This window comes from Amblyomma americanum, chromosome 4 (assembly GCF_052857255.1).
Source record: "Amblyomma americanum isolate KBUSLIRL-KWMA chromosome 4, ASM5285725v1, whole genome shotgun sequence".
In the NCBI taxonomy this organism is placed as follows: domain Eukaryota; kingdom Metazoa; phylum Arthropoda; class Arachnida; order Ixodida; family Ixodidae; genus Amblyomma; species Amblyomma americanum.
This window is the reverse complement of record NC_135500.1, coordinates 216,133,170-216,160,084: the sequence shown is the minus strand read 5'-3', so window position 1 is coordinate 216,160,084 and position 26,915 is coordinate 216,133,170. Positions and strand designations below refer to the sequence as shown.

The following is a 26,915-nucleotide window of genomic DNA, read 5'->3' as shown; positions in this document are numbered from 1 at the left end:
AGCATACCCCGCTCGGACACACTAACAGCTATCGCTTAATTTCGCGAATTACGCAAAAGCGCAAATGTAGAGTCGATCTTTCGCCATGAAGGCGAAAGCTGTCCGGCGTCGCTGGTCTCAGCGGCTGTGCGAAGCCTTCACCTGCTAAGCGATGTTATGGGGGATATGACTCTCCACCTGCCACCTGTCAGCCGTCCGCTTTCCCCTCCCCTTCTCCACTTGTATGGGAGAGGAGAAGTCGGGCGAAGGATGACTCAGCAAAACGAAAATGTCTCAGACAACAGCTGAGCCTGCGTGCAGAATACACAGCCTCCTGAAGAACAGTCTGTGCAAAAATGAAGCTTGTGGGAGCTCTTTCTTCTCGCACTGCTCGGTCAGAGCGAAGTTAACCTGGGTCTCACAAGCCCCACCGGTGGCTGTGTTTCAAATAGCCACCCGCCAGTGCAGTAGTGTATGAGGACTTGCTTTTATGTGTGAACGTGGCACATTATGCGTAGTTACGTAGTCGTAATTGGAATATAGAATCAGAATTGGAGTAGATTGGCGAGTGAAAGAACCACACTATCGCACTTCCTCCGCATCAATGCAATTCATCGCTCTAATCGTTTTTTAATATATGCCCCTCCCACTCATTCCCTATTTCCCTTCTTTCACAGTACTTTTCAGGTGTACATCCAGCAGTGTAAGTCTGTTACCGCGCGTTTCACTCGTTCTAAGTTATTACTTCTTCTCAGACGCTCACTCTGTGCCTTTGGCAGAACGAGGACGCTCGTGCCTCGAGCTATGCTGCGAATCAAGTGTGCCGCCGTACCACGACAAAATTTCGACACCAGTACTAACTGCTACCGCCGTAAAAGAGCGACGCGTGTCGGCTCCAGGATCCGCCGGCGACCGCGCGTTTCAGGACACGACACGTTATTACGAGCCGCGCAGTTCGGACAGCTGCAAGTGGTCTCGCTTACTGCTTCACTGAAACGCCGGAACGCTGCTCTGTCACCGAAAGCCAAAACAGCCCTCTGTGCCAGGACCGCGAGGGACTCTGTGCCTATTGCTTGTCGATTGTGAAGACATTTTCACTTCACAAACCAGCCTTACAGTTATTGTTTTCAGAGTTATGGTTCTGCGAGCTGTAATACGAAATTGTTCCCGCTATAGTACGGTTGCTGTAACTCAGGTGCTGTTGTTACTAAGACGGAGAATGAGCTGCAGCGCACGAGTAAGGACCTCCTGAGTGAAAGTACAGCAACAGTCTAAAACATTAAATGAATGGAACGAAATTAGCTCTCGCCGACAGGGGAAGAGAACAGTCGGTAAGTGGTGTTGGTGCTGGAAGCAGCAAAGAAATACACATGCGACATCTTGTGACCAGTTGTGAGTGTAGGGCTGGACTGGGAGAAAGAAAGCGCCAGCTGAATAGCAATGTAGTGCGCTCGGTAAGCATTCTCAATTGTTAATTCTGGTTAACCCCTCAGGCTTTCCTTTACCCTTATTGCTATCTTGCAAGTGGCAGCTAAACTGCAAACGCACAGCGTGGTGATGGCTTCATGTGTTGTAACGAGAATCACGAGATGGCTTTACGTGCTTAAAGCCATCTCGTGCACTGAAGCACGAGCAGCATTATGAAGCCTTCACGGGCGAATATCTTATTCGTGAAAATTTGCTAACCTCATCCGCCCCCCTGGATCTCGCCGTACATTGCCTTGTCTTGTATTCTTCCGTGCTCACCTAACCACGTAAAGGTTTCACAGTGCAGCGTGCTTCAATGTACGAGAGTGCGTACATTCAAGAACGCGCTACAATGTAACGTCTTCACGTTAAGTTAGCGGGGTGAGATCTTGTACATTTAAGACGCGCTGCAATGTAAAGCGGAGTGCATTGCAATATAAGGCAAACATAGCAGTGGGCAGCAAGAGCCAGGTGGGCGGATGAGATTCGCAAATTTCCGCGGATAAGGTGGTCGCATTTTATGCGAAGGGAGGTTTGACTGGAGATTATTGGGAGATGTCTTTGCCTTGCAGGGTACGTAACTGTGCTGCCGATGATGACGATTACATCAGCGCAGCGATCAAAGATGGCGGCAGCTGCACGACATAAGGCGCTCACCACACGATGCCGGTGTGGAAGAGGAAGCAGGACCACCGGCAGACGTAGGTGTGCACCTCCCTCTTCTGCGTCGTCCACAGGTAGTGTATCAGCTGCCAGGTGCCCAGCAGCATGTGGAAGAAGTGGAACTGCATGTCCCCGAAGAAGATGGCCGCGTCCGACGCCAGCGACGAACGAGGCCTGCGGGATGAGAAGACAGGTGCTCCGTCTGGTATTCGCTGCTCTCCGCGCTGTCTGTCGCTCATCTGCGATTCGCCCTAGAGATTAGCCACCGGCTCTTCGTCGTGTACTGCAAGTGGGTTGGCTTCCACCTTCCACGTGCGTGACCTATCTGACCCTGCCACGTTGCCTCCGTCCGGTCCTCCTCTCTTCGACCACAGGGTACTTGAGACGTTCGTCGTAAGAGACCCGCTGTGCCGGCAGCCATCTCCTTACCCGCGTCTACTCAATAACAGCAGCCAAACTGTTTCTGTTGTGTGCCGCTGCACGGGTGCATCTTCAGGCGCGAGATGTAACTTTACGCGTTCTGTGCATGGGCAATGTACCGATTCTATTCCAATTCCATTTTTGAAATTATTTTTGTCCCTCTTCAGAGGCTCACAAGAGCTGTGAAACATATTGACTAGCGCCTACACAGACAGGGACCAAAGTAAGAGACAGGACACGCGCTAGTGTCCTGTAAGAGACAGGACACACGCTAGTGTCCTGTCTCTTACTCTTACTTTGGTCCCTGTCTGTGTAGGCGCTAGTCAATATGATTCACAGCTACAACCAACTAGCCCAAATGAAAGCCTTAGCTCACAAGAGGCCCGCTCAAGAACCTTAGCAGTCGCTTGGATCTATTTCGGGTACAACCACTATGCAGCGCCTCGTAGCTCGGGTGCAAGATCTGGAACGAAAGCATCCGTAAATGTGTCTCTTCCACATTCTAGGAAAGTCGAATGTGAGGCGCAGCTTGTCTCTCGAATGATTTACGCACTATGTGCATCAAGCAGCCCTAAGGCTATTGCCAAACGGAATCGCTGAAGGCAGCGGGTCAGATCAGCGCGGACAGCCCGTGAACATGCACACAAGTGCTGGAATTATTCACGAACAACTGTCATGTCGTAGAAGCAACGAGGCTCGACGACGTCTGGCCGACCGCGCCGCCTCCAGACAGCGGCAGTCGGCAGCCACGCGCGCAGAACATCAGAGGCGGCCCACCACGCACGAACAAATCGCTTCCGGACTATTCAAAGCGGAACCTGCCACGCGTCCGGCTTGTTGTGCGGCGAAATTTCCTCACGAGACGACGATTCTATCGTTGTATAGAAAATAGAGGTTGGTAACCTCTTCCAGCGGCAAGCCGCACGTGAACAGTGCCGAATCTAATCGTATACGCGACTAACATCGCGTGGAAATTAGATTCCCGCGTGTGCGAGGAGTGCTATAGTGAGCAGTATATGACAGGCGTAACGTAAAGTTTTATTTTCCTATCAGTTCTGTCCTGTTCTTATTCGCCGCGACGACTAGCTCATCCGAACTCCAACTGCGCCATCTTGACCACTGACACGAAAGGCGAAAAAAAAAAAAACAGGGTCAGAATAAAGAGCATTAAACTGCTACGTTGTACCGATCCTATATACTCTACAGCTGACACGAAAAATGTATCAAGCTTTCTACAACGACAGCACTTATGTTTGGTCTAGCAAACCATGCAGCTAACAGCAACCCATACCAGTCGTACATTACGTTTCGGATGTATCGATGTATCGATCGATCGATCAATCAATCAATCAATCAATCAATCAATCAATCAATCAATCAATCAATCAATCAATCAATCAATCAATCAATCAATCAATCCTCACAACAGGCCCTAATTTGCTGTGCTGTTCACACGATATAACGGCTCAATACCGGGTGGCTCCCGGCATTTTCATAGAATAATTACAAGGAACTGTTTTGCCTGAAATAATGATTTGCAAATGCCGAATCACGAACAATATTGAAGACAGTAATGAAAACATTAAATTGCATTTTTTTTCTAACTCAGCTTCATACAGGTCATTTAGGGCGCAATGCAATTTTAAAAATTCCTGACCGTTTAGCATTGATGAGCACGAAAAAAAAAAACTACCGAAGGCACTTAAGCCTCCGTAAGTGCTACGAATGCCAAAGCATTGTGCACTATACTGCTCTTTCCGTGGATGCGTGTGTGGTGTTCTGTGCGTTTGTCTTAGTTCGCGTTGGCCAGAAAACCGCACACCATTCGGAGCTCCGCGGGTTAATGCCCACGTATGCAGAATTGGTTATTCTCTACTTAGCATTTATACATGGCGACGAGTCCTCCTACCACTCCTGGCGCAGTGGTGCAGCGGTTAAGCGATGCGCCACTGCCCTGCGATGGCAGGTGCTGCCACCGGTGTGGATTGTGCGACACAGGCTGATCTTCCAGAGCAACTTCTCGCTCAGCTTGCGCGACTCTCCTCCGAACTTAACCGAGCTTACCCGAGTTACTACACGAACGTTCCCGAACTCCCTCTCGCTGGCTGCAGCTTACTCGGCACTCCTCCGAACTTTGTTTTATAGGCAGAAACTGTGGACTCTTTCTGTGCAAGCTACGCATGAGGGAAGTAATGGTTACGCATTAATTAACATTCTGCGAAAGCGCGTTGGGTTCCCAAATTCTTGGGGTTGGCCGAATCCATTCTGGGGGTGTCTCAGGTTGGTTCTGAACGTGTGTCAACTCAACTTTCACATTTTCGGGGGTGAACCACCCCAATTTCGGGGTTGGGCTAAGTTTATTTTGCGACTAGGTGAAGCCCGTCTTCCACCCGATCCCACCAAGATTCAACGGCCGTCAAATTCGGACAAGATCATTCCAATGGCAAATTTCGGGTGATCCATGCTATATTTTATTATGGTCCATGTTGCAGATGTTCCATGCTACCTCTCACGAACCCACCGTTCAATTTTCGTCGATTCCGGCCAACGTCACCTCGAGGTTAAATTTTGGACGATCCATGCCATGCCAGGGCATGAACCATCTCAGGGCATTAACCACGTCAGGGTATGATATAATCATATACCCAGTCTTGAGGGCCTTTGCCAAATCTCTTCACAGCAGGTGTTACAGCCGCTGCAAATTGACTCACGTGACCCTCCAGGAGGCTTCACTCATCCCACGGTTTTCGCCGAGAATACAGCTAGAAGTGCTTTCGCAATAACACATGTTGTGGAGATAATATACTAGCCCTGCGCGCTCTTTAAAGCTTGCAGAGCGTAATTCTGAAGACCCTGCTTTTTCAAGACACTGGCATCAAAAGCAGTTTTCTTGGACAAGTGAAACTGACTTTAGCGCAAGGGTTAGTTTTTTTTTTCTTTGTGTATTGTAAAAGCATTTCTCCGCGCCTTTACGCAGCCATGTGAATAGAAAATTGTGGAAAATATATGCCGGCCGTTAGTAGCCTTCAGGGTTTGTATGCTGTCCGGAAAACCTACCGGAAGTTGAATGAAAAATTTTGAGGGCACTTAAGTCTGCTTGCGTGGAGGAATGCGAACGCATGTTTTACCATGACAGCCTCGTTGGTTCGCCACCACTGCGTTTACAGTCATTGTATCAGTTTTTTTATTGATTAATCATCTTAATTACATTTACTCTGACTGCATTCTCTTTTCACCTCAATCACACCTTTTGGTTTATCAAATTTGGCGCCATTCCTGCTTTCCCGTCCACCAACTATATTCCCGTCCAACCTATTCTACCATCTAACGACTTTTCCTTCTAATTAATTAACTAAGTACTCTATGTCAATCAAACTTTCTTGTTCGATTAATTACCACTCATCAAAGACATCCACTTCCAACTTTATTTCCACTCCTTTGCCTTTTTTTCCACTATTTCGCCGTCCACAGTTGTGCTCCCGTCCACTTCCTATATCAATGTCCGCGCTGTTACGGAGGTTTTTCGACATTAACTAATGATTCTACCGGCACCAAATTTTGTCGCACACCACGCTCACACCATTTTCTATCGATTACAATCATTCGTTTGATCCTAACTCTTCTGAGAACGACACAACGACTGCCGACACGTTTTGCGGACACACGCTCGCCGACATAGTCAAGTAATGCTTTGGCATTAAAATTGTGACCTGCTCTTGCAGCACTGGCAGCTAAGCAACTCTGCATGAGTGTACGTACGACACAAGAATTTTCTTAATAAGAGTGAAGAATTGATGCATCTAAGCCACAATGCGTCCCCGACATATAGCCTGTTGCATATAGCAAAGAAAACGGCACTGCAAGGTCGCGGCACTGTCACGCGAGCGATAAGCCAGGGGCAATGCCAGTCCCGGCCTTGTGGCAGCGGCACAGCGAATGCCAATCGGGAATGCATTGCGCGCAGCAGTGGCCGTGAGACAAGAAGCTGCTAGGCCCTCGTTGCTTTCGCGCGCACGTAAATAGAGCGGAGAGGGAGGGAAAAAACAAGAGAGGAGGGCGCCAGACAGGCGTGAGGAGAAGGAAGTGGCCACACGTAAATGAACCGCGAGATCCCCCGTTCGGATATCTGAGCGAGGCAGTACCGCACTCCTCTCCACAACGCAACTACACAGCATCTGTGTCACGGTCGTACACACACACATCGTGCCACGACTCTAGCTTCTGGGCAGATGCTTATCTGTCCTTCAGAACAGTGCACCTTTCCCACTTTCTTTTTTTCGTGAATGTTTTCGCGATAAAGGCTGCGAATAAGATGCGTTGCAGAGAACGTTTGCAGGAGTCTGATCCCAGTGCAGACGCGAGTCCGTAGAGGCCTCAGGATTATGTGCAATTATTTTCCGCCAAGCCTTTGACGGATGAGGCTCATCACACAGTTTACTTTCTCCATTGGCCGCTCAAAGCAGCACTGTCGCGACGTCCTTCAAGTTTTTGAGCCTCGAGCCTGACCTCTGAACAAGATTTTCAAAAATCGCTTATTTTGCTTAACGTATGAAGTATTTCGCAACTTTGAACTGCCTAATATACATTTACGCCTTAAAACACTATTATGAATATTATTGTCATTACATTTAATTTTAGACACACTTCCGGGCGAAGTGCTCGCGGCTACTTCGTTGAGTGCATTGAAGCATCCGTTAATAACTTAACAAAGAACTCGTCTTCTTCCTACTTGCGTTAGTAAGTTGTAAGCGAATCAGGGTAATTAATTTGGTAAGGTCCTGAAATGGTAATAATGTCACCGACAAACGCAGCAAGGAGCATGCCGACCGGATACCGGGACGAGGCTTGATGGATTGATGGATTGATGGATGCATGGACTGATTGAAGGACTGGTTGATTGAAGGACTGTTTGATTGAAGGACTGATTGGTGGACCAAAGAACTTTCCTTCCTACTTGCGTAGCAAGTTGTAAGCGAATTATGGTATTTAATTTGGTAAGGTTCTGAAAGAGTAATATTATCATAGACAAACGCAGCTAGGAGCATGACGACCGGTTACCGGGACGAGGCTTGATGGATTCATGGAATGATTGATTGAAGGACTGATTGGAGGACCGACTGACCGACCGACCGACCGACCGACCGACCGATTTTTTCCCGCTTGTGATGATCCAATTTCTCATAAGAACGAAACGCCATTCATTCGGTTTGACGCTTTATTAGCCGAACGATAAGTGAAGTCTGCGCATAAAGATATAAATATATGATCTCACTTATCTCACCACTGTGGGTTAACCTTAATGTGGTTGGCACGCTAGCTGTTGTTGCGCCAACACGCCGTTAATGACGTGATGAAGTGATGAAGGTGAAGTATCTTGTGGATGCGACGACTGAAGGGTAGGTAGGTTTGAAGCGTAACGTTCTGAAGTTCCACGTGAGCTATGAGGGATGCCGTATTGGTGGGCTCTGAATTAGGTCCTTCCAAATGGGGCTCTTTAGCGTCCACTGACATCGGGCAGCACACGGGCGTTATTCTGCATTCCGCATGCATAGAAAAGCGCCCTTGAAAGGGCACAGCAGCCGAACGCCAAAGGCACTTAGCCATCGCGGTGTGTTGCGATGAGCAAGCCGCAAAAGGCACATGAAATTACGGAGTTGTGAAGTCAGGTAAGGTTTAGTGGAGCTTCTTGGGCGCTGCCAGCGACCATTCCTGTTTTTCGTGACTCCCAGCAGAGAGGCTTGAGTAATGCGTCCCGAGTGAAAAGACAGACACTACGAAGCGGCCCTCTGCATACATAACACTCGGCTGCTCCGCATGCTTACTTCCCGGTACAGGCTGAGTCCCTTACAAATAGCGGGCATTGTGCGTGGTGCTGTTTCTCTTGCTCTCCAATCTTCTCTTTGTGGCGCTTTCAAAGCTGCTTCCCTCGCAGTAATTTATGGCTCATGCCTCTGGTCTAGCTTTTACTGTTCGGTCCTTACTCAGCGCTACCTTCCTTCTTTTTCCGCTGCCTCTACTTTAGACTAAAAAATGAGAAGGCAGGGGAGCCACGTGGGACAATCTATAATGAAACCGCTTGTCTCGTGTGCTTTATTTTAATTAAATGTTCATTCATGAAGAGGGGGCCTTATGAATAAATGAGCGACCGTGCCAGTGACGATAAAATCGAACAGGTGAGACAAAGTACAGCTTCATAGGTTATATATCTGTTCAGAACTCCATATCATTGCTACCACGCAGAGGTGAAATATCAAAAAATAATAATAGGCAGGTGAGCAATAACTCACAGTACGCCTTGGCATCAATTTGCTTTCTTGGAAAATTTTCTGCCGTCACTGAGTACAAGCGCGACAGTGTCCAAGTTAAACGAGCTGTTGTGCATTCAGGAACGCATGCGTACTTACGACTAAAGCCCATTCCTATCTAATACTTGGTTGTTGCAAAAGTAAGCTGGTTGACGCTTCAGTTTTCTTTTTTGCTGCTCTCGATTTTCAAAGGCCTTCGCTGAGTAGTTGATAAAAGATGATTGCGAATGACTCGGCGTCACAGCTTGGTTAACATGAGCGTGCCACTGGTGTCGTGCAAAGGCGACTGCGAAAAGCGGTCGTGAAAAGACGCGACCCGTGGCGCAAGACGTCACGTTTCCGAACACCCCTCTAGGTTACCTTCGGATATTAGAGACTTTTAGCATAGCGGAGACGTACAGAGGCAAAACGCCTGTCTAAAACACGTTCTGGGCGCGTTTCGGGCGGAATACGCGATATCTAGCGATAACATTTGGTTAAAAGTTGTCTGGATGTAAGCATGTGCAGTTAAAACCGTATACGATTTCATTGTCATTTTTTACCTTCCGAGTGTCAACGACTTCGGAGGCGGCGGTACACACAGTTCGGTCGTTCCAGACATGTGTTTTGCCCTCTTAATAGCGCAGACGAATACCGGTTTACCGGACGCCGGCTGCGCACGCGCAGTCCGGCCGCGCCCCACCACTGTGCGCGCGCTGCCGGTGTCCAGTAAACTGGTACGCGTCTACGAGTTCCCGGGTTCGAACCCGACCGCGGTGGCTGCGTTTTTATGGAGGAAAAACGCTATGGCGCCCGTGTGCTGTGCGATGTCAGTGCACGTTAAAGATCCCCAGGTGGTCGAAATTATTCGGGAGTCCTCCACTACGGCACCTCCTTCTTCCTTTCTTCTTTCACTCCCTCCTTTATCGCTTCCCTTACGGCGCGGTTCAGGTGTCCAATGATATATGAGACAGATACTGCGCCATTTCCTTTCCCCAAAAAACCAATTATTATTATTATTATTATTATTATTATTATTATTATTATTATTATTATTATTATTATTATTACGCTAGTACGTCTCCGATATCCTAAATGTCTCTATTCTCGTCTCCATGAAAGCAGGAAGAGAAAAAAGAAAACGTCTGATCAGCGGGAACTGGGCATCGATTTTAAGAGAGCCCAATATAGGTATTACTCTTCTTCGGAGCATGTGGCAAAGTAATGTCATTAAATGTGCGACAAGCGGAACGCAGTTTAAGCACCGCTGTTCCGCACTTGAGAAGAAGCGAAAGAGCGTGATGTGGACTGCAGAGACTATACTGACGTAACGCTGTGGCGTAACAGACGTAAAGATGTGGCCACTGAGCGGACGTTTCAACCCTTTCTTGGTTGCGTGTGGCAGTGCGCTTAGACCATTGAATCTCGCATCCGGTTACTGGCGCTTCTGGCTATATTAGAGAAGTGACAGGTTCTATACTCATAGCACACGAACGAGTGAATTGTTGGCGCGCGCCGAGCCCGTACGCGGCGAATATTTATAGCTGCATGCGACGCGCTCTACTACGGCAGCAACGGAGCTACGCCAACTTTTTGAGCTCGCGAGTATGAAGATATTTTACAACCCGCTGCGCTCAATTCCATCCCGGAACTGGCACGTTCGTTCTGACAGCGCATTTTCAGCGAAGCCACAGGAGAAACGTTTGAGATGTGCTACCGCTTCAAGAGAGAAGGGTAGCCTCTTCGGAGCAGGTAACGAGTATACGTTAACGCTGCGTGCAGAGGTTTCTATGCGACCACTGGAAATAGCCACGGGAAAGAGTCAATTTCACTAACAGGCCACCTTTGCTCTAAGCCTGAGAGTGCTCGGAACAGCGGATTGATTTAGCTGATGGAACAATGCACAGACAACACGAAATAAGTGTAATGACAGTAGGCCGTCATTTATTTATTTTTTGGTTTCATTGAGTCATAGTGGCAATATATCCTCCGTCTCCCTCCTTAGAGTATGTAGTGGAAGCTTCGAGTGCAAGGCGATGGCTTTCGGGCTGGCGTGGTTGGCTGGTGAGCGCATGGGAAGAGCACTTGTGTGAAGGCAGTCGTCTCGGGTAAATAGCTTCCACTCTATGTAGTGCAAGGAGCAATATGATAGGGTAGTGCTGCGGATCTTCATGTGCCACGGTGCAGTTATGTTACAACGAGTTCGCCACCGTTAATTATACCGTGTCAAACGAGCAGTTTTACTTGTCAGATGAGTGGGCGTACTTAGAAATTCTACATTGGCGTCAAACACGGAGGAGTTGGGCCACTGCTACAAGGCGAAGTCAGTCGTCGTTAAGGGGCGCCATAATCTCACACCACGCAGTTTGGCGTTACGCTGTTGATAGTTTCGCACCAATGAAAGCGCGAGCCTGGAGAGTAAAAAAATTTATAAAAGTTGTCTAAACCTCCTTTAGCCGCCGCTGTGGCTGAGTGGTTATGGCACTCGGCTGCCGGCCTGAAAGACGCGGGTTCGATCCCGGCCGCGGCGGTCGAATTTCGATGGAGGCGAAATTCTAGAGGCCCGTGTACTGTGTGTCAGTGCACGTCAAAGAACCCCAGGTGGTCGAAATTGCCGGAGCCCTTCACTACGGCGTCTCTCATAGCCTGAGTTGCTTTGGGACGTTAAACCCCTATAAACCAAACCAAACCAAACCAAACCATATAAACCTCCTTTAAACTCAACCCTGTTGTTTTGAACGCGCTTTCGTTGGACTCGTGAGGTTTTTAGCGAGCAGTTGTCGCGCAAATTTGCTTAACTGGTAACATTGTATTCTACTCGCTGCAGAGTTTGTGTATCCGGGCTGTATTTACCAATTCGAAGGGTATATTTTTAAAAACAGTAATTCATTCTCTGTTTTATTTCGTTTTTTTTATTTCTCAGTTCGTATTTTCCGGTATTTTTGTATATGCATTGAGTACACTGAAACACCTTTTAATAGGACAGAAATACTGCATGCCGCAGTACTTAAATAGCGTACAAGGACTGCAACTGCGTCGTTCAAAGCAATATTGCTTTATTGCGGCTGACGACACGTTTGGCTTCAGTCGCTCAATTTTCCCTTTGTCCGATCGCTATTGCGTCCATTATATTATTGTGCCTAACGTTTGAATACATAAAAACGAGGCGGTTGTGGCGTTGTGGCGTTTCCAAAGGGTGTGTTGTGGGACCTTGGGCCCCGGACACTACGCTTTTCGTTGCGCCAGATTGAAAATAAAGACCCACCCCTCCTCCGAGTATCATTTATCGCACCTCTCCGAGGCTCCCCACCCTTCGCGGTGCGCTTCTGAGACAAGCACAGCCTATGTTTTTGCACTGCTGAACCGAGCGGCGCTTATAAGTTAGCACGGAACTAAAAAAACAAGATCAGTGCTCAGACCTTTTGGATCGAATACTGATTGAGCGCGCTAATTGCGCTTGAACCTCCACAGCGGGAAGCCGTACGAGGCGTGAATGATGGCCCAAGTCCGCCTTCGCACCCCGATGCACGCACAGGCGAGGAGTGTTCCGTCAGTCGTGCAGCAGCAGCAGCAGTATGCGAGCGCACCTTGGAAATGCAGCTCACCCTAGGAAGAGCGCGTGGAAGGCGAACAGCACGAGCGAGGCCAGCACGCACACCATGGCCTCCACGGTGGGGATGCCGTACACGCAGGCGTCCATCACCGTGCCCAAGTCGTGGGCGGCCCGCACCAGGTGGAAGCCCTCGTCGGCCAGGAAGAAGGCTGTCTCCCACCGGAGCAGGCCCGACATGGCCGCCTTCCTCCCCGCGCGCGCCCTGCACAACCGCCGCACGAGGCACGTTGGTGAAGGGCGTTTGGCTACCGAGCAAGGTACCAGCAGCGAGAAAAAAAATCAATGCACGGATCTCTCTGGGCTCCCAAGGACTCTCCGAGTACCGCCATTGATGTGCCACGTGTGCCCCTGATGAAAGAATGCGGGAAGTATTAAAGCTGGATTGCTGGGTTAGTTGGTGCACTACGTTCGGTGCACGAAACTAGAGCACAAAAACACAACCGAAGAGAAGATGCAGGCAGGACGACGATAGATTGCCCCGTCAGCTTTTTCATAGCGCTTATATGTTTTGAGCGAGACACTACTTTGAATATCTTAGCGCTACCTTTAAGAGCGAAGGGAATCAGTCGTGTCCTACATGAGTGCAACTAAACGCAATGGAACTGTTCGATTTACCGGCTTATACCATTAAAACATAACTCATTTAAACGGTCCCTGTATAATAACATGTAAGGCGGGCATCTTAAGCAGTGAAACCGAGGCAGTTTATCCAGGCCGAGCCGCCTACTACTGCCGCTGTCGCAACGTGCACCCTTTCTCAAAAGTTTAGAGCCCAGCGGGATTCGCTTCCTGGCCACACCGCGTGGCTCGTTCTGCAATCGCACCCTTCCAAAGCTCCTAAATGCGTTAGGAACGCTGGTCATCTCCCTCCGAAGGTTGGCACTTCCACGAATGCTACAATTGCCTCACTACAGAACTTAGGAGCAAACCCTCTGGGCTTTAAACTTTTGGCAAATGATGTACATAGCATGTGCCATTTATATAAGCCGAATTGTGTATTCACCGGACATTGTGCCAAGACCAGAGAACAATTGGGGGTACATGGTATCAAATCCGTTATCCGACAGGACATCAACAAACTTCACCACACCAAGGGCTGCAATGGCCGGTAGCCCCAAGGGGACAGTATGCACAGAGTCTACCACATACAGCGTCTGTTGTATGACGTGCTGCTTCCAGACGACTTCTGCCTCAAAGATCCCCTTCGAGGGGAGGTGCTGACCTCCTGCCCCCGTTAATACTGCGCGTGACTGCTGTAACCGCGAAGACACTCCGGAGAATTCGAGCAGAAGGACCGAGACTTCTGCTCCGGAATAGACCTTAGCGAAAATCGGCATTCCGTTTGTCGCTACTTGAACAAACCTAGCCTTTGAACCGCTAAGCATTCCTATAAAGTAGCTTTCCGGCTCTGACTGTAGAGCGGAAACGCCTACCTCATGGTTGGGGGGGGGGGGGGGGGGGGGTTCGTGCAGACCACAGCGAAGTGTCCTTTGGCTCTACAGCTGTTACACCACACAGCCCGAGCAGGGCAGTTGAAAATAGGATGGTACGAGCGTCCACAAAACTGGCATCGCTGCGAGTCCTCATGACTCTTCTACACCGGGCGTGCCGTAGGTTTGCGAACGTCGCTGTTGTAGTAAGTCGAGGCACTCGGCGCAGTCTTTCGAGCTACAGCCCAGACTTCGGACTTCGCCTTGGTGGGGCGTAGTTCTCGCTGTTGTCGATAAACCGTCTCCTTGAGGCGAGCCTTTGCAAGCGCTGTGTCCAAGGTGAGACTGGGATCAATCTGTAAGGACTCAGACAGTACGGCATCTGCAAGTCCGACGACGAACCTGTCTCGTACCAGACCAGTCCGGAGGGTGCCGAAATCGCAGCGGTCAGCCAGAACATGTAGAGCGGTTACGAACTGGTCGACTGACTCTGCGGTCTCCTGTTGCCCGCAGTGGAAACAGGCGCTTTCGTACACAACGTTGTTTGTTGCCACGAAGTGAGCAGAAAACTTTTTGCAGACAGACTCGTATGTTTTCGATTCTTCTTCCGAGGGACCAAAAGTTTGAGAGCTAAATTTTCCTGGCTTGCCTGCCCATGGTGGTGTACAGTGGTGAGCAGCCTTGTCTAGAGCACGCCGACGGTGCTCTGTGGAGTAAGTCAGCGCCATCTAACGTTAGGCTCTGGGTTTAAGTTATGCGTCCCGTGCGCATGCGCAGCAATAATAAAGCAGTGCCTGCTCGTGGGTTCTCGGCATCTTTTCTTCTCATTGCATGCGCTTCACGCCGCCAGGGCAGCGCTGAATATTATGTAATAGCGGCTGGAAAACCAACACGTTTCGCGCGAATCGCCAGGCGCCTAGGCAATCAAGTGCAAGTGATATCGGGTGATCGCGCGCTTCAAAAGCAAGTGAGAGCGGATGATAGCGCGTTTCAAACACGCACCGCGCTAAGACTGCGAGAATGGGACTTAGTTGGTTGTTTGTTGTCCGTTTTCGTTTTGTCCTTATAATGTTAGCGCGTTACCACCACGCACCATGCGTTGCAGGCGTACTGTTTGATTGCGTGTCTGCGCTGTGTTATCAGCTACAAGGGACACTGCATTTGGCACCCGTACAGATCTAGGAACTTGGACGCAGAAACGTGTGATCATCCGCTATCACTCGCTCTTGCTTTTCTGGCCGTCTCCTTACACTCGTGGAACACGGCGGCTTGGCGACGCCCTGGCCACCGTCACAGCGTCACAAATCCAGGCAGCGCGTCCCTGGCGGCACGAAACGAAGTCGCAAGGTGGGGGCTGGATAAGGAAGCGATGAGCAGGCATCCCTCTGTATTTGCCGCGCATGCGCACGGGACGCATAACTCAAACCCAGAGCTTATAACGTTAGATGGCGCTGACTTGCTCCGCAGAGCACCGTCGGCGCGCTCTAGACGGGGCTGCTCACCACTGTACTTACAGCAGCATCCGGACATCGACTTCTTCTGGCCTCCTTTCGTTCAGGCCTGTGGCGTACCGGTAGTCGTGGAATTTCTGAACCCATTCTGGCCACTCCGATGTCCCGTCAAAGTTGAAGTTCCCCAGCGGAGGAATTGTCAGCGTGGCGGCCGGACCACCGGGTGTTGACGTGAAGGGGGGGGGGGGGGGGGGGGGGGTCCATGGCACAATCCGCTGTCAGTCGAGCGCCGCGGCAGCGCCCCTACGAACTGCATCCCACTCATGACATGTCGTGTCAAGGGAACGGCGCGGCTCAGGGGCAGACACAGACAAGCCAGTTGACAGATGATGGGCACAGAACCCCTGTCTTTATTTCCCTCTTCCTTCTATATCGGTCTGCGGTGATAAGCTTTCGACGTGCGCTGCCTTATCGCCGTTGCGCGTGACCGTGTGCGCGCAAGTCAGAATGACACCACAGTCTAGAGCTCACAAAAACGGCTTAGCGGCTTCTTTCGATGGCTGGAAACTGCATGTCCGCTGAGTTAATGCGCAGTTTTCTGGCTTTTAAGGCTCGAGAATAAGGGAAATTCACGATGAATTACGAAGCACAGGCAGGAACATGTCTTGTTCTAACGACATGTCTAAGATGTTAGTCCTTCGCTAAAAGTTTTTAATGGTATAATAAGCAATGATCGGATGAGACCGGCTGTCCCACGTGAAAGAACTTATCGTTTTCAAGCTCAACTCGAAAGATGTACAGGCGGCCAAATAGTGCACAGCAACGCGTTTCTACGAGCGTTGTGCAGAAGCCATAAGTTTTAAAATGAATTCTAGAAGTGTGTGATGAAAGGCTAGTTGGTAAGACATTCTGAAGACAAAACTACGCAGGAGACAGGACAAAGAAAAGATGCAGACAGGACGAGCGTAGTCCTGTCTTAATGCTGGCTGATAAGGAAGGCGGCTTTGTGGTCTTGCCTGAGAAGCTATTTGGTGAAAAGGCCTCTTCAGCTAAAACAAAACTACGCTCGTCCTGTCTGCATCTTTTCTTTGTCCTGTCTCCTGCGTAGTTTTATGTCTTCAGAATGTTTTAAAATGAAACTTCTTTACAGCTTTTAGGGACACGACCAAAATGCTGGCATCTTGAAAGCCCTGAAAATACACACGGAGTCCCTCAACGTGAGCTAAAAAGGTGATTGAGCGATGTTCCGTGTTGCTTGTGCGAGGGACTGGGCTGTGCTCAAAAGATAATAAAGCAGACGTGATGCTTTGAAGCTTGCTCCTTTTTCTCGTGCAGTTGTCTACATCCCAAATAGAAACTTAATTACTCAGCATTGAGAGCAAGTGCAGGTTCCACGTTTGACCGCGAACGAAGAAATCTGCTACGGATAACTCACCGGTCGCCCTTCAGCCGATGTGCGGGGCGACGCGAGGAGCGCACAGACACCCGTAGGGGGAAATCGCCGACAGAAGTCTGCCTGAAGGGTGCCCGTGCTTAGCCTCGTCTTCTTCATGCTGTGCGTCAGATTTGTCTGTTGCGCAATGAAAGGAACGCCGCAGCGCAGACGATCTCTGTTAAAAAGCGCTAAGTGTGAACGTTCAACAGCACCGCCTTCATCACACTGTAGTCACGTAATTCTTACTCTAAACTTTCCTCTCACTACGCGTATCTCAATAGCTCAGCAGCATCGTGGAGGTTATAACACAGTGAGGTTAACTGACGCTAGTGCAGCCGTATTACCATTTCAGCTCTGTTGTTGGACTGCAATGTACCACGAACTTGCCCGTTTCGTCGTTGTGGTAACTCTTCGAGTTGTTCATGATTAAGCCGCTTCAGAGTGTGCCATCTCCTTGTTTATACCCTAAATAGCCAGGGCGGTCGCAAGAAAATCACGAAATCAAAATGTTAACGTACAAGCAACTTTACAAATTTAGTGCTCGGTTAGCTGCCATCGGAGATAAAGCTTCAACATGATTGCGTAGACTTGTCAGAACAGAAAGCTTTACAGATTTGGTGCATGGCCACAGCTAACATCACCACAACACCTTCCACACCATTGTTTAGAGCATGGTCTCTCGATCGAACGGCCATGCCTAGAGTGTTACCGTGGTCGACTGCATGTGATCAGTGCTGGAATTTGGCTTGTAGTAAGGAAGGCTCAGAAAAGCTAGCCGAATCTAGTTTAGAAGAAGCCTGCAACGTGAAGCCGATTTCATTTCATCTGCACGCGAAATGGAACAACTGCAATTAACGCTAACCTGAACGCAGTCATACAATTACGAAGGAAAGCTGCACAGCTTTCTCGAATCATAGCGGTAAGATTTCGAGGGGCGTGCCATACTGGCTGCCTCCTCCAAGGTTAGCAAGTATAGACAGGGAGTGCGTGGGAGTGCAGCCGCCGATTTCAGTCTACACTCAGTATTTTAACTTATGGCCAAGAAGAAATCTTGAAAAATTGGTCGAACCACTTTCCCCTGAACTCCCACTTCCCATGGAGAATGCAGAGGAGTGAGAAATTCCCAGAGTTGTATATATTTTGGTTTCCCATTCACCAATTATGAATTCGAGAAGGCTGTATAGTTTTCCTCTACATCAGCGTGGCAGCGCTCAGGTGCGCGGTTCGTTCGCTGTGCTGTAAGACTCACCGAAGTCTAAAGCTGTGGAAGGCCAGCAAAAGCACGAAGCGTACGAAAGTGCCGACTCGGTGATCGTCCTTTCCTCCCGAAAACACCACTTGCAGGATCTGCGGCCGGCGGCAACTGTTAGCAGCGCTCTAGCTTTTCCTTCCATCGGCAATAGGAAATTCATTGAATATAGCATTGCATTATGTCTAAACATTGCTTTTTTTTCCTAGACATAAAACATTGATTTGCTGTCAGTCGGTCATGCCCAATGTGACTACCATTCTACGATGTTATCGTATGAACAAGCCACAAGAATCACCCCATCTATCGAGGCGCAAATTGATGTTTGTTTTGCTAATACACATGAAAAACTTCAACCAGGTGTCTAGCATTTATGTAAGCGATCATTTGCCTTTTTTTTTTTTAAATCTTGGACTGCCGTGAGATTTGCCGCGCATCTCAACCGACGTTTCACTCGAAGAAAAATTAACGAACCAATAATACATCTAAATGTGTAATTATGCACACTGATTGGTCTGAGGTCATTAATGATAGCAACTCCTTCTCGCACAACTCCTAAAAATAACTGCCTCTGTACTCTCGGGTAACCCAGAGACTGCAAAGGAAGCTGCCATAGAACTGGCTTGTGTAGGCACAAAAGCGAGGTATATCATTAGTGACGACCCCCCTGCCATACTAAATTTCAACAGGGGTCGTGTCTTCCATCTGATGAATACAATTCTAAGCCATCATGTAATGGACCGAAAAATTGCGCTATCTGTACACGAGCACATGCATTCCTGCCTGGCATTGAGGCGGCCCACGAGTTCACCCGAGGCTTTTCCTTCCGGGCGGACCCGAGCGAAGTGGTCTTCACAGAGATCGCATGGTGGGATACAGATCAATTACACAGCACTATCGTTTGCAACGAGCCATCATTAGCTGACGCCGGTTACAAGCTTGCACATTTGTAAACCCGGCCCTCTGGGGTCTTATGTACCCAGGCCAATTTTCAGAAAAATGCGCAAACTGCGAACTTAGGACCACCTTGGACAGACATTCGGCCGTCGCCTAGGCGGGTAGCCCTCTGGCTACCCTCTTTCTGTTGTACATTAAAGGTTTTCCTGTCTTATTACAGAATAATGGGCGACCTCTACGATCGTGCTTTCCCACTTAGCATTTGGAAAAAAGCATAAAAAAGCAAGAAAGCCTTGGATACCTTCGCTACTTCATAGTCACATGCAAAAAAAAGTTATTATTGTCACGATAATGACAATGATATTGTCATTATTATGAACTTTGTTTTCTTGTGTTTGCTGCTTTCTGTGTGTGCTTTGTATGCATGCGTTCTATGTATGCTTTCTTCACTTTCTTTCTCTATGTGAGTAAAAGTTGAATTATGCATTTTTTTTTTCTATAGCACTGTTTCCTCCAGTTTGTAAAGGGTCCCAGACCCAGTCAGGTGCAAGGAAGGACTTTTTGCCTGGGACCCTTAGTTTCTTGCACATGGAAACTCAGAACACATTAATAAAAAAATTGAGCTTACTGATAACAGTGCAGAACGGTGATATGTTAGCCACACGGAGGGATAGTTCCTTGCATAACCATGCTAAAAATTGATTGTTTTGAAGGACCATAGCAGCATGAAGCTCTGCTTACTGCATGGCGTGTGAAATTTCGCCCGTTTGCAACTGTTTTTAAGGTTATAGGTTATTTTTACTTTCCTCGTGAGAAATCGGCTTATGCCGTCAGGTACAATTCTACAGAGAGACGGGAAAATATTTTCACTGCGATAGCAGCACCGGCGGCACTTGGCGAAAACGCCGGGTTTGCCCACGTGAAGCCCCAGTGAGTGAAGTTTCCACCTTCCAGAAGCAGCAAACACTATTCTTATTTTTATAACAAATGACCTGTTCTATTGAAATCTTAATCTTTATTTTTCTTCTTTACCCAATTTTCTTCAATCTAAACTTCACGCATTATTCTAGCTCGCTGCGTAGACTGGAGTGTAAATAGAACATAGGTTGTTCAAAAAAAAAATATCTCAACAATGAGGACACAGTAGAAATTCTGTTGCTTGACTGACGCGTTACAATTACCGTTAATTTTTTTCAAACCTTGTTCTGTTCTGAACAATAAGTTTTAAATAATCTCGCGGAAACAGAGCTACAGTAAAAAAATGCAGCTATGCTGAAGCACGTAACAATAATTATTTCTGTAATGGTATCGTCATCGTAGTGGAATTTCACCCAAGCGGGGCTGGCCTTTCAGCGCACCCTAAAATCTCCTTTGTGTCTTTTCACTGCATAAGGCGCATCATTACACATCGGTACCCTCGTCTCTCTCTTCTTTTTTGCCATCTTCTCTCGCCGACGCCATTGCATCAAAACGTGCGGTCGCTTCTCTTAAACGCAGTGAAATACCCTAGTTTATGCTTCAGGCACTTCTTCCCAGCTTAACCACTCCCGGCAGCCATGCATCATCCCGACCTGACAGTGAAAAATTCATTAATACCCAAATGCAGGGTAGATGACTGTCGACAATCGTCGAAATAATTTCATGCGGTAAAAGCGTCCTGCTAATGCACAAAATTGAAATAGAAAATCAAGGTCGTGCTCATATGTTTTTATCGCCTATAGGGCTTAATCTTATCCAGTAATCCTGCTTTTTTTTCTTAGCAACGCAGGAAGGACACCCGTCGCAATGGAACACAAAGGCCCCCAAGCATTCTCTGCAGGGAACCCTTCTTCCCCGCAATGGGGCCGGTCGACGGACAAATGAAGCGTCGTGGCCACATGGCAGGCGCACCTTGAAGACGGCACAGAGGGCGCAGTAGACGTGGAAGATAGCGTCCAACTGCAGGATGTCCGAGTCCATGGCGGTCGCCTTCGCTCAGTACTCCGCGGGGGCGTTCACGTTCTGAACGTTGATGTGGTTCTTGAAGAACCTGCGCCGGAAGTGCGTACGAGTGCCTGTCAGACGTCGCCCCCACCAGAGTACACCGTGTGCGGGAGGAGCAGCCAGGCCGGGCAAGAAATCCAGCCAGCCGTCTAAGACTGGCAATGCTTATGCTCATAAAACAGATATTGCATCAGCCACATTAGTCTTCACGAAAGACGCATAAAGGAAAGACGAGACACAGGCGCTGTCTGCGTCCTTCGTGAAGTTTGCGCTGTTTTCACTGCGATGAACAACCAACTAGGGCATGATGTGTTCACCTTAGTCTGCATCCCATGAATGCAGCAGATTGATACGATCCCTCTTAACACATTATTTTTAAAAATAATTTTCTTGCTAAGAGAATAATTAAAGAGCGCTGAAATGCTGTCAACGAAGCAAGTTTTTATGGGTAATACAGAAATAAAAACGAAAAGCAGTGGCAGCCGAAAAACACGCCTGTGGCGGAAAGAATGAAGCAAGTCGGTATACAAGGAGGAAAGGCAGTCAGGAGACCAAAAGAACACGAGAGTGCGCCATGAATAAAACATGCAGTGCCACGAAAACTTGACGCAGCAGAAACGTCACCGCGGTGAGCAAACAGCATGCAGCACGCTATTGCAAGGTTGCTGACATTGAGAGTCAGCATTTGACGCTCACGACTTCATTCACAGCATATATGCAGCGCTAGATAATGAGAACAGGGCCCCTCGCAAGGGCTACACGCATGGGTTAAGTGCGCGACTTTGTTAAAACTGTTTTGTTTCTTGTACCATTTTCCCTCGTTTTGAATGCGTAGTGAAACACACGGATGAGACGTCATATGCAGCGGCGAGAAAAATGGCCTTTTGCCGCGCGACGTTCGTGGAGTAACAAAAGGAAAAATCAGAATAAGGAGTTACAAAATACGGCCCAGAATTCCATAAACCGGAATGTCTTAATAAAATATTAGAACCACAAAGACATACTACATCTGGTTATATGAAATGCGGTTATTTCGTTCGCAAGCCTCAACGTAGCAAGCCTAAGCTTTCCCAAAGCTCACGTTAGTTTCGTCATGCAGTAGTGTGATTTGAGAAGCCATCTTTACTCACTTTAAATGTGTCAACTGTAGTGTAAGTCTACACAGCTTTGAAAAGTCCTTTCATATCGCATCCACAGGGTAGCAAACTGTAAATTTCAGAATAACTTTACACTCGTAAACGGGCCGTACTTTTTTCTTGTAGATTTTCCAATAGACCGGTGTGGCCCTCACACAAAAGCGACCTTATACCACTCAGTTTTTTCGGCTGCCAGCCTTCGCTTATCCCCTTTCTGTGCGACGACCCATATATCTAATTATCGTGGGCCTAATGGATTCCATATCTGACACATCGAACTGAGCGTCTGGATGAAAATACGAACAGCAGGGATAGCCCACCCTTAAAGCAGGTTGGTAGATCACGTTATTGGCAGACGTCGCTTCACCCCTAACTAATTCCGAATAAGAACTAAGAAGGTGACACGTGGGTTTGACGATGCGATTTTGTTCTCGATTCTAATGACCGTTTGGATGATGGTTCATAACGGTGATTCCTGAGCGAGACCATCGCGGCGAGGCGGCTCTCGCGCCGCCTTCTTTATCCGTTTGGTTCGCTACCGAAAGCGTTGCGAAATTCAGGCGTGACTTCATTGTTGGCCGCTACTCGCGGTACATGCCTCGCAAAGATAATTATAGACACCGGAAAAGCAATCGCCTTTAGAGAAGCTTTTTTTTTTCCAAACTTTCGGGCACCAAGTTGGGGGCAGCAGTCCCTACACGAGCGCGGTCCTTATACGAGTGTATTCGGTATGGTGATTCTCTAATCTTCGACCGGTGTCAGGAGAAGAGGAAGTATAAACCTGAGCCTCCAAACCGTAACTCGTGCTTCCAAGTGAATCCCTATGTTGGATCTAGTAAGCGAAGCAGAAATGTACTGCAATAAGGTGTTTGTCTGGGCTAGTCGGTACATGGTACTAAATGAAGACACAGCGCACAAAAGACGGGACCAAGAGACAAACACAGTGCTGCGTTTGTGTTTGTCTCTTTCTCAATCCCGTCTTTCGTGCGCTGTGCCTTCATTTAGTAGCGAAGCAGAAGTTTGGGCAAATTAGTGGATAATCATAAAGAAAAACAGCGCAAAACTGACGCTACACAAGACAAAGAAGACTTCTTTCTGCTGTGTGTCCTGTCTGTTTTTGGCGGTTTTTCATCACGAATTTAATAAATCTAACTTATGCCAAGGTGAGGAAATTTGTGCGTCTCTCACTAGTTTGGAAAGACAGTAGATAGTCAGTCGCGAGCAAACGTTCGGGCTATGCGTCGTAATTTCGCAAATTCTTGCGTGTATTTCTCATGTTATGCTTGCAGAAGCTTAAATAAAAAACACCTCGTCGATATAATACGATATACTGTAGCATCAACGGTACCTGGTTCATAGCTGTTCGTCACGTGATGAGAAAGTCACGAGAAAGGGGAAAATAAGTATACGTATATTATAACGTTTTTTTCTCGTAGACCAGCAATGTTTGAGTGAGTGAGTGAGTGAGTGAGTGAGTGAGTGAGTGAGTGAGTGAGTGAGTGAGTGAGTGAGTGAGTGAGTGAGTGAGTGAGTGAGTGAGTGAGTGAGTGAGTGAGTGAGTGAGTGAGTGAGTGAGTGAGTGAGTGAGTGAGTGAGTGAGTGAGTGAGTGAGTGAGTGAGTGAGTGAGTGAGTGAGTGAGTGAGTGAGTGAGCTGGATCAATTCTTAGTCGCACAGCGGCCACAAAGCACACGCAATACGTCGCAGACCTTCGCGAATAGTCAAGTGCACTCCGCCGCCTCGCACCTGAGCTGCAGAAGGTGGAAGATCAAGACCACCAGGCAGTAGCCCAGGGTGAAGGCGTCGCCGGTGCTGCCGAAACCACGGTTGAAGTAGATGATGAACTCTATGGCTACGGCCGCGGCGCAGACGAAGTGGAAACCGGCGTCTAGCAGGAACATGAAGGTGTCCAAGTCCATCGCATGCCGTCTGCAGCCGCGGGCGCCAGGGACGTCCCTCCACGTGCCAGCCTCCTGCTCAGCCTTGGTTGAAGGCGGCGCCTGGTCAGCACCTGCGGGTTCAGCAGGCACGACGTCGTACAGGAATATACATCACGTCCAACAGCCACTTCACAGAAGGCGGTTAGGCAACGCCGTTTTTAATCGAGTTCTGAGACGAAGCCAATGTCTGCTCTCGCGCTCCTTTTCGGTGGCTCAACACAACGTCTACAGCAAAGATAGTTCGGCTTTATCTTCTCTTGTCCAAAGCCGTTGCGCTAGACGCTCTGTCAAAGCACAACTTTCATATCTATCCACACAAACCAGATTCACAAAAAGTGAAACGCATACTAAACATTCGAATCCGGAACTTTAGCTTGAAATATGTGCACGTTACGTGACTAATATAGGCAACTATTTGCGTATAGTAGCTGCTTGCTAGTGCATGAGCTGTTTGGTTGCCCTGCAGCGCGCCACAGGAGCACGGGTGCCGGCAGTCTACTTGTAAAATGCGCGTGGATCGAAAGAAGCTACAGTGTTTCTCTGAAACAGGCCCACTCGTTCGCGCTTAAACGATGGCGCTTGTCCGGCCCTAATTCCTGGTTCTCCCGAAGCCTATGAGCGAAGTCCTCACCGTATCATCACAGCACTATCGCTGCAAGCAGATTTCCGCTGCACGACTGACCGGTCCAAAGCTTCGCGGTAGCTGCGCCATCTGGCCTGCGACTTTTTTTCATATAACAGCGCATGAATGAAGCCATATTAAATAATTAAAAAGCACGGGAGCTTTTCATATAGAATAATGGCCAAGAAGGACAGACTTGTTACCCTCGGTACGTAAGCTTAGGATTTCTTGCCTCTGCTTAGGGAAGCACGACGTTTCCGTTGCCTTGCATTTAGTATGAATCTTGGGTCACTGACCAAGTCGAAACGGTAGTTGACGTTCTGGAACCCCTAACAAGGAATCCGTAGGGATTCCGAAACGTCAACTAACGTTTTGAATTGGTCAGTGACCCAAGATAAATTTTCCTCTGCCACTGCCTGAACAGACGGTATTCCGTCAAACCTTGGATTACATCAACCGCCTAATTTATTTCGTTTCTTCTTTAAAGGGTCCCTGAATAGGGTGTTTGAGGTTGTCTACAAAATGCTCGCATTATGCTGAGTACAGGCCAACGAGCGTTCATGCCGCGTACAGGACCTCAAAAGGGAGCCGATAATTTACAATACAATTTTCAAAACTCCCGCTTCCGCGCCCAGCGGTGACCTGCGGTGCACGGCTTTCGCCAAAATCCGCGCTCGTTACGTCATGCAGCGCTCGTTATGTCAGCAGCGGACGGCTAGCATTGTTTCGCGCGCGTCGGCAGCCGGCGGAGAGGGCGAGTGCGAGGGGCCGGCGGAGGAGCGCCGACATTTCAGCGTGCAAAAAGTGACGAGAGGAGAGAGAAAGGCGTGAAGGCGCGAAAATTCAAGTTTTTACTGCAGATAACTCAGCTTCCACAAAACGCATGTAAAAAATTCTTGCTGGAGGATAGTTGTGAAGCGGCGCCCTTTAGCACCCTAGCCACATCACACCTTTCACATCTTTATCGAGCAGCTTTTAAGAAAGAATAGTTCTTCCTAATAATCCTAATGGAAAAATGTGTTAAGCTAACTTTGCTCTTTTCGAAGCTTTTTCGTTTCTTTTTTTCCCATGTCATGATGTCACGCACTGCCCAGCAAACCCTCCTGCGGTCTAGCCAGGCCTGAAATCGCAGCTTGCTTTTTAAGTAAAGTTTGTTATTTATTAACAAATACCAGCGCGCCCTATTCACAGTGTTGTTACTAGATAAATATAAGACCTTGAGGCCAGCTAAATAGGTAAAGATTCAAGTTAGCTAGAACTCGATCGAGTGACCTTGCATGCGTCGGCTCCAACATCAACTGGAGTGGCCTATAGGTCTAGACATCGATAAGCGGTAGGGTGCGCATAACTGACACACACGCATGCACACACATTGCATACGTATATCGTCTCTTGTGCGGGCCATCCATTGCTTTCTGTATGCGCATTCGACGTAATAATTAAGCAGTGCATCGCTCACCGACATCGACATCAATGCTATCAAGCCCACGTTACGCTTTTGTCGTCATCAATAGCTTCATATCGTATCCACATTGTATACGAAATCTTCAGTCTCCATTATACCACTGAATAAATGCTCCGTAGGAGATATTCTGATATGAATAATTATGCAGTACTTCACTCGAATTGAGTGTGCATGCTTAGTTGTTTGTATTTTATCCCAAAATCAGAAAAATTAGTCCTCGCATTCCCAGCACAACAAAAGATAAGGTCCAAAAAGGTGTAGGATTGGAGAACTTTGCCATGCAATTTAAAAACCAAGCTTTTGCTAGAATGTACTGGTTCATCACCACACGAGCGAGGCTAAGGTATAAATCACGAAGGCTCGAAAGAAGGAGGTGCCATCTGCTTATTTATTTTTCGATGCAACCTACTTATTCGTAACTTAAAATTAAGTGGTACAAATTCCTGATGTATGGTGCGAGCAAATCGGGCCTTGGATTTATGGAAAGCGTAGATTAAATGCTTAGCTGCTGTTCAGCTTCTCGACTGCAGAAAACTTCGACACAGGTATTGTCAAGTGGGAGTCCGTTATAGCGAGGATCATTTGCAGTCAAATGTCACCTCTAGCCAACGCTAGTTTTCTGTATCCATTCGTTCCTTTGAGGAAAAATACAAGGTCACTAACTGCTCGGCCTAATGCAGTAGCTTGTTGACGCAGCCCATTGAAGCAGTAAAAGGTAGCCTCCTATTACGAAAACAGAGCGCTGGCGGGACGACTACCTAGTCGTGAAAAGCATTATGCGGTCGCTCACCTACACAAGTGACGCACTGGCCGAATTTTGAGAACGCTGTCCTGCGTCTTCGTATCCCCCCCGGCGGCGGTACCCCCACTTCTTCATTCTTC

General features: G+C 48.2%; 1 protein-coding gene, 1 long non-coding RNA gene and 1 pseudogene across 4 annotated transcripts in view; all 3 read right to left on the bottom strand.

The window, feature by feature from the left end:
- LOC144127586 (uncharacterized) overlaps positions 1-18,085 on the bottom strand; it is a 20,708-nt gene extending 2,623 nt beyond the window's left edge. The window contains exons 1-4 of one of the 3 annotated variants that reach the window (XM_077660568.1): positions 17,992-18,085; positions 16,743-16,877; positions 12,419-12,628; positions 2,104-2,283 (exon numbers count right to left, since the gene is read on the bottom strand). In XM_077660568.1, the coding sequence (XP_077516694.1) occupies positions 2,104-2,283; positions 12,419-12,603 (365 nt within the window). In that variant the 5' untranslated portion in view covers positions 12,604-12,628; positions 16,743-16,877; positions 17,992-18,085. Of the gene's footprint in view, positions 1-2,103; positions 2,284-12,400; positions 12,802-16,742; positions 16,878-17,991 lie in introns of those variants that run through there. The other 2 variants (XM_077660569.1, XM_077660570.1) reach the window with 2 other exon arrangements.
- On the bottom strand, positions 14,021-20,847 carry LOC144130018 (uncharacterized; annotated as a pseudogene).
- On the bottom strand, positions 20,757-26,915 carry LOC144127585 (uncharacterized). The gene is made up of 3 exons (XR_013313547.1): positions 26,824-26,915; positions 23,753-24,017; positions 20,757-20,917 (listed from the first exon to the last, which is right to left on the bottom strand). It is a non-coding gene; the product is annotated as an uncharacterized LOC144127585 (long non-coding RNA).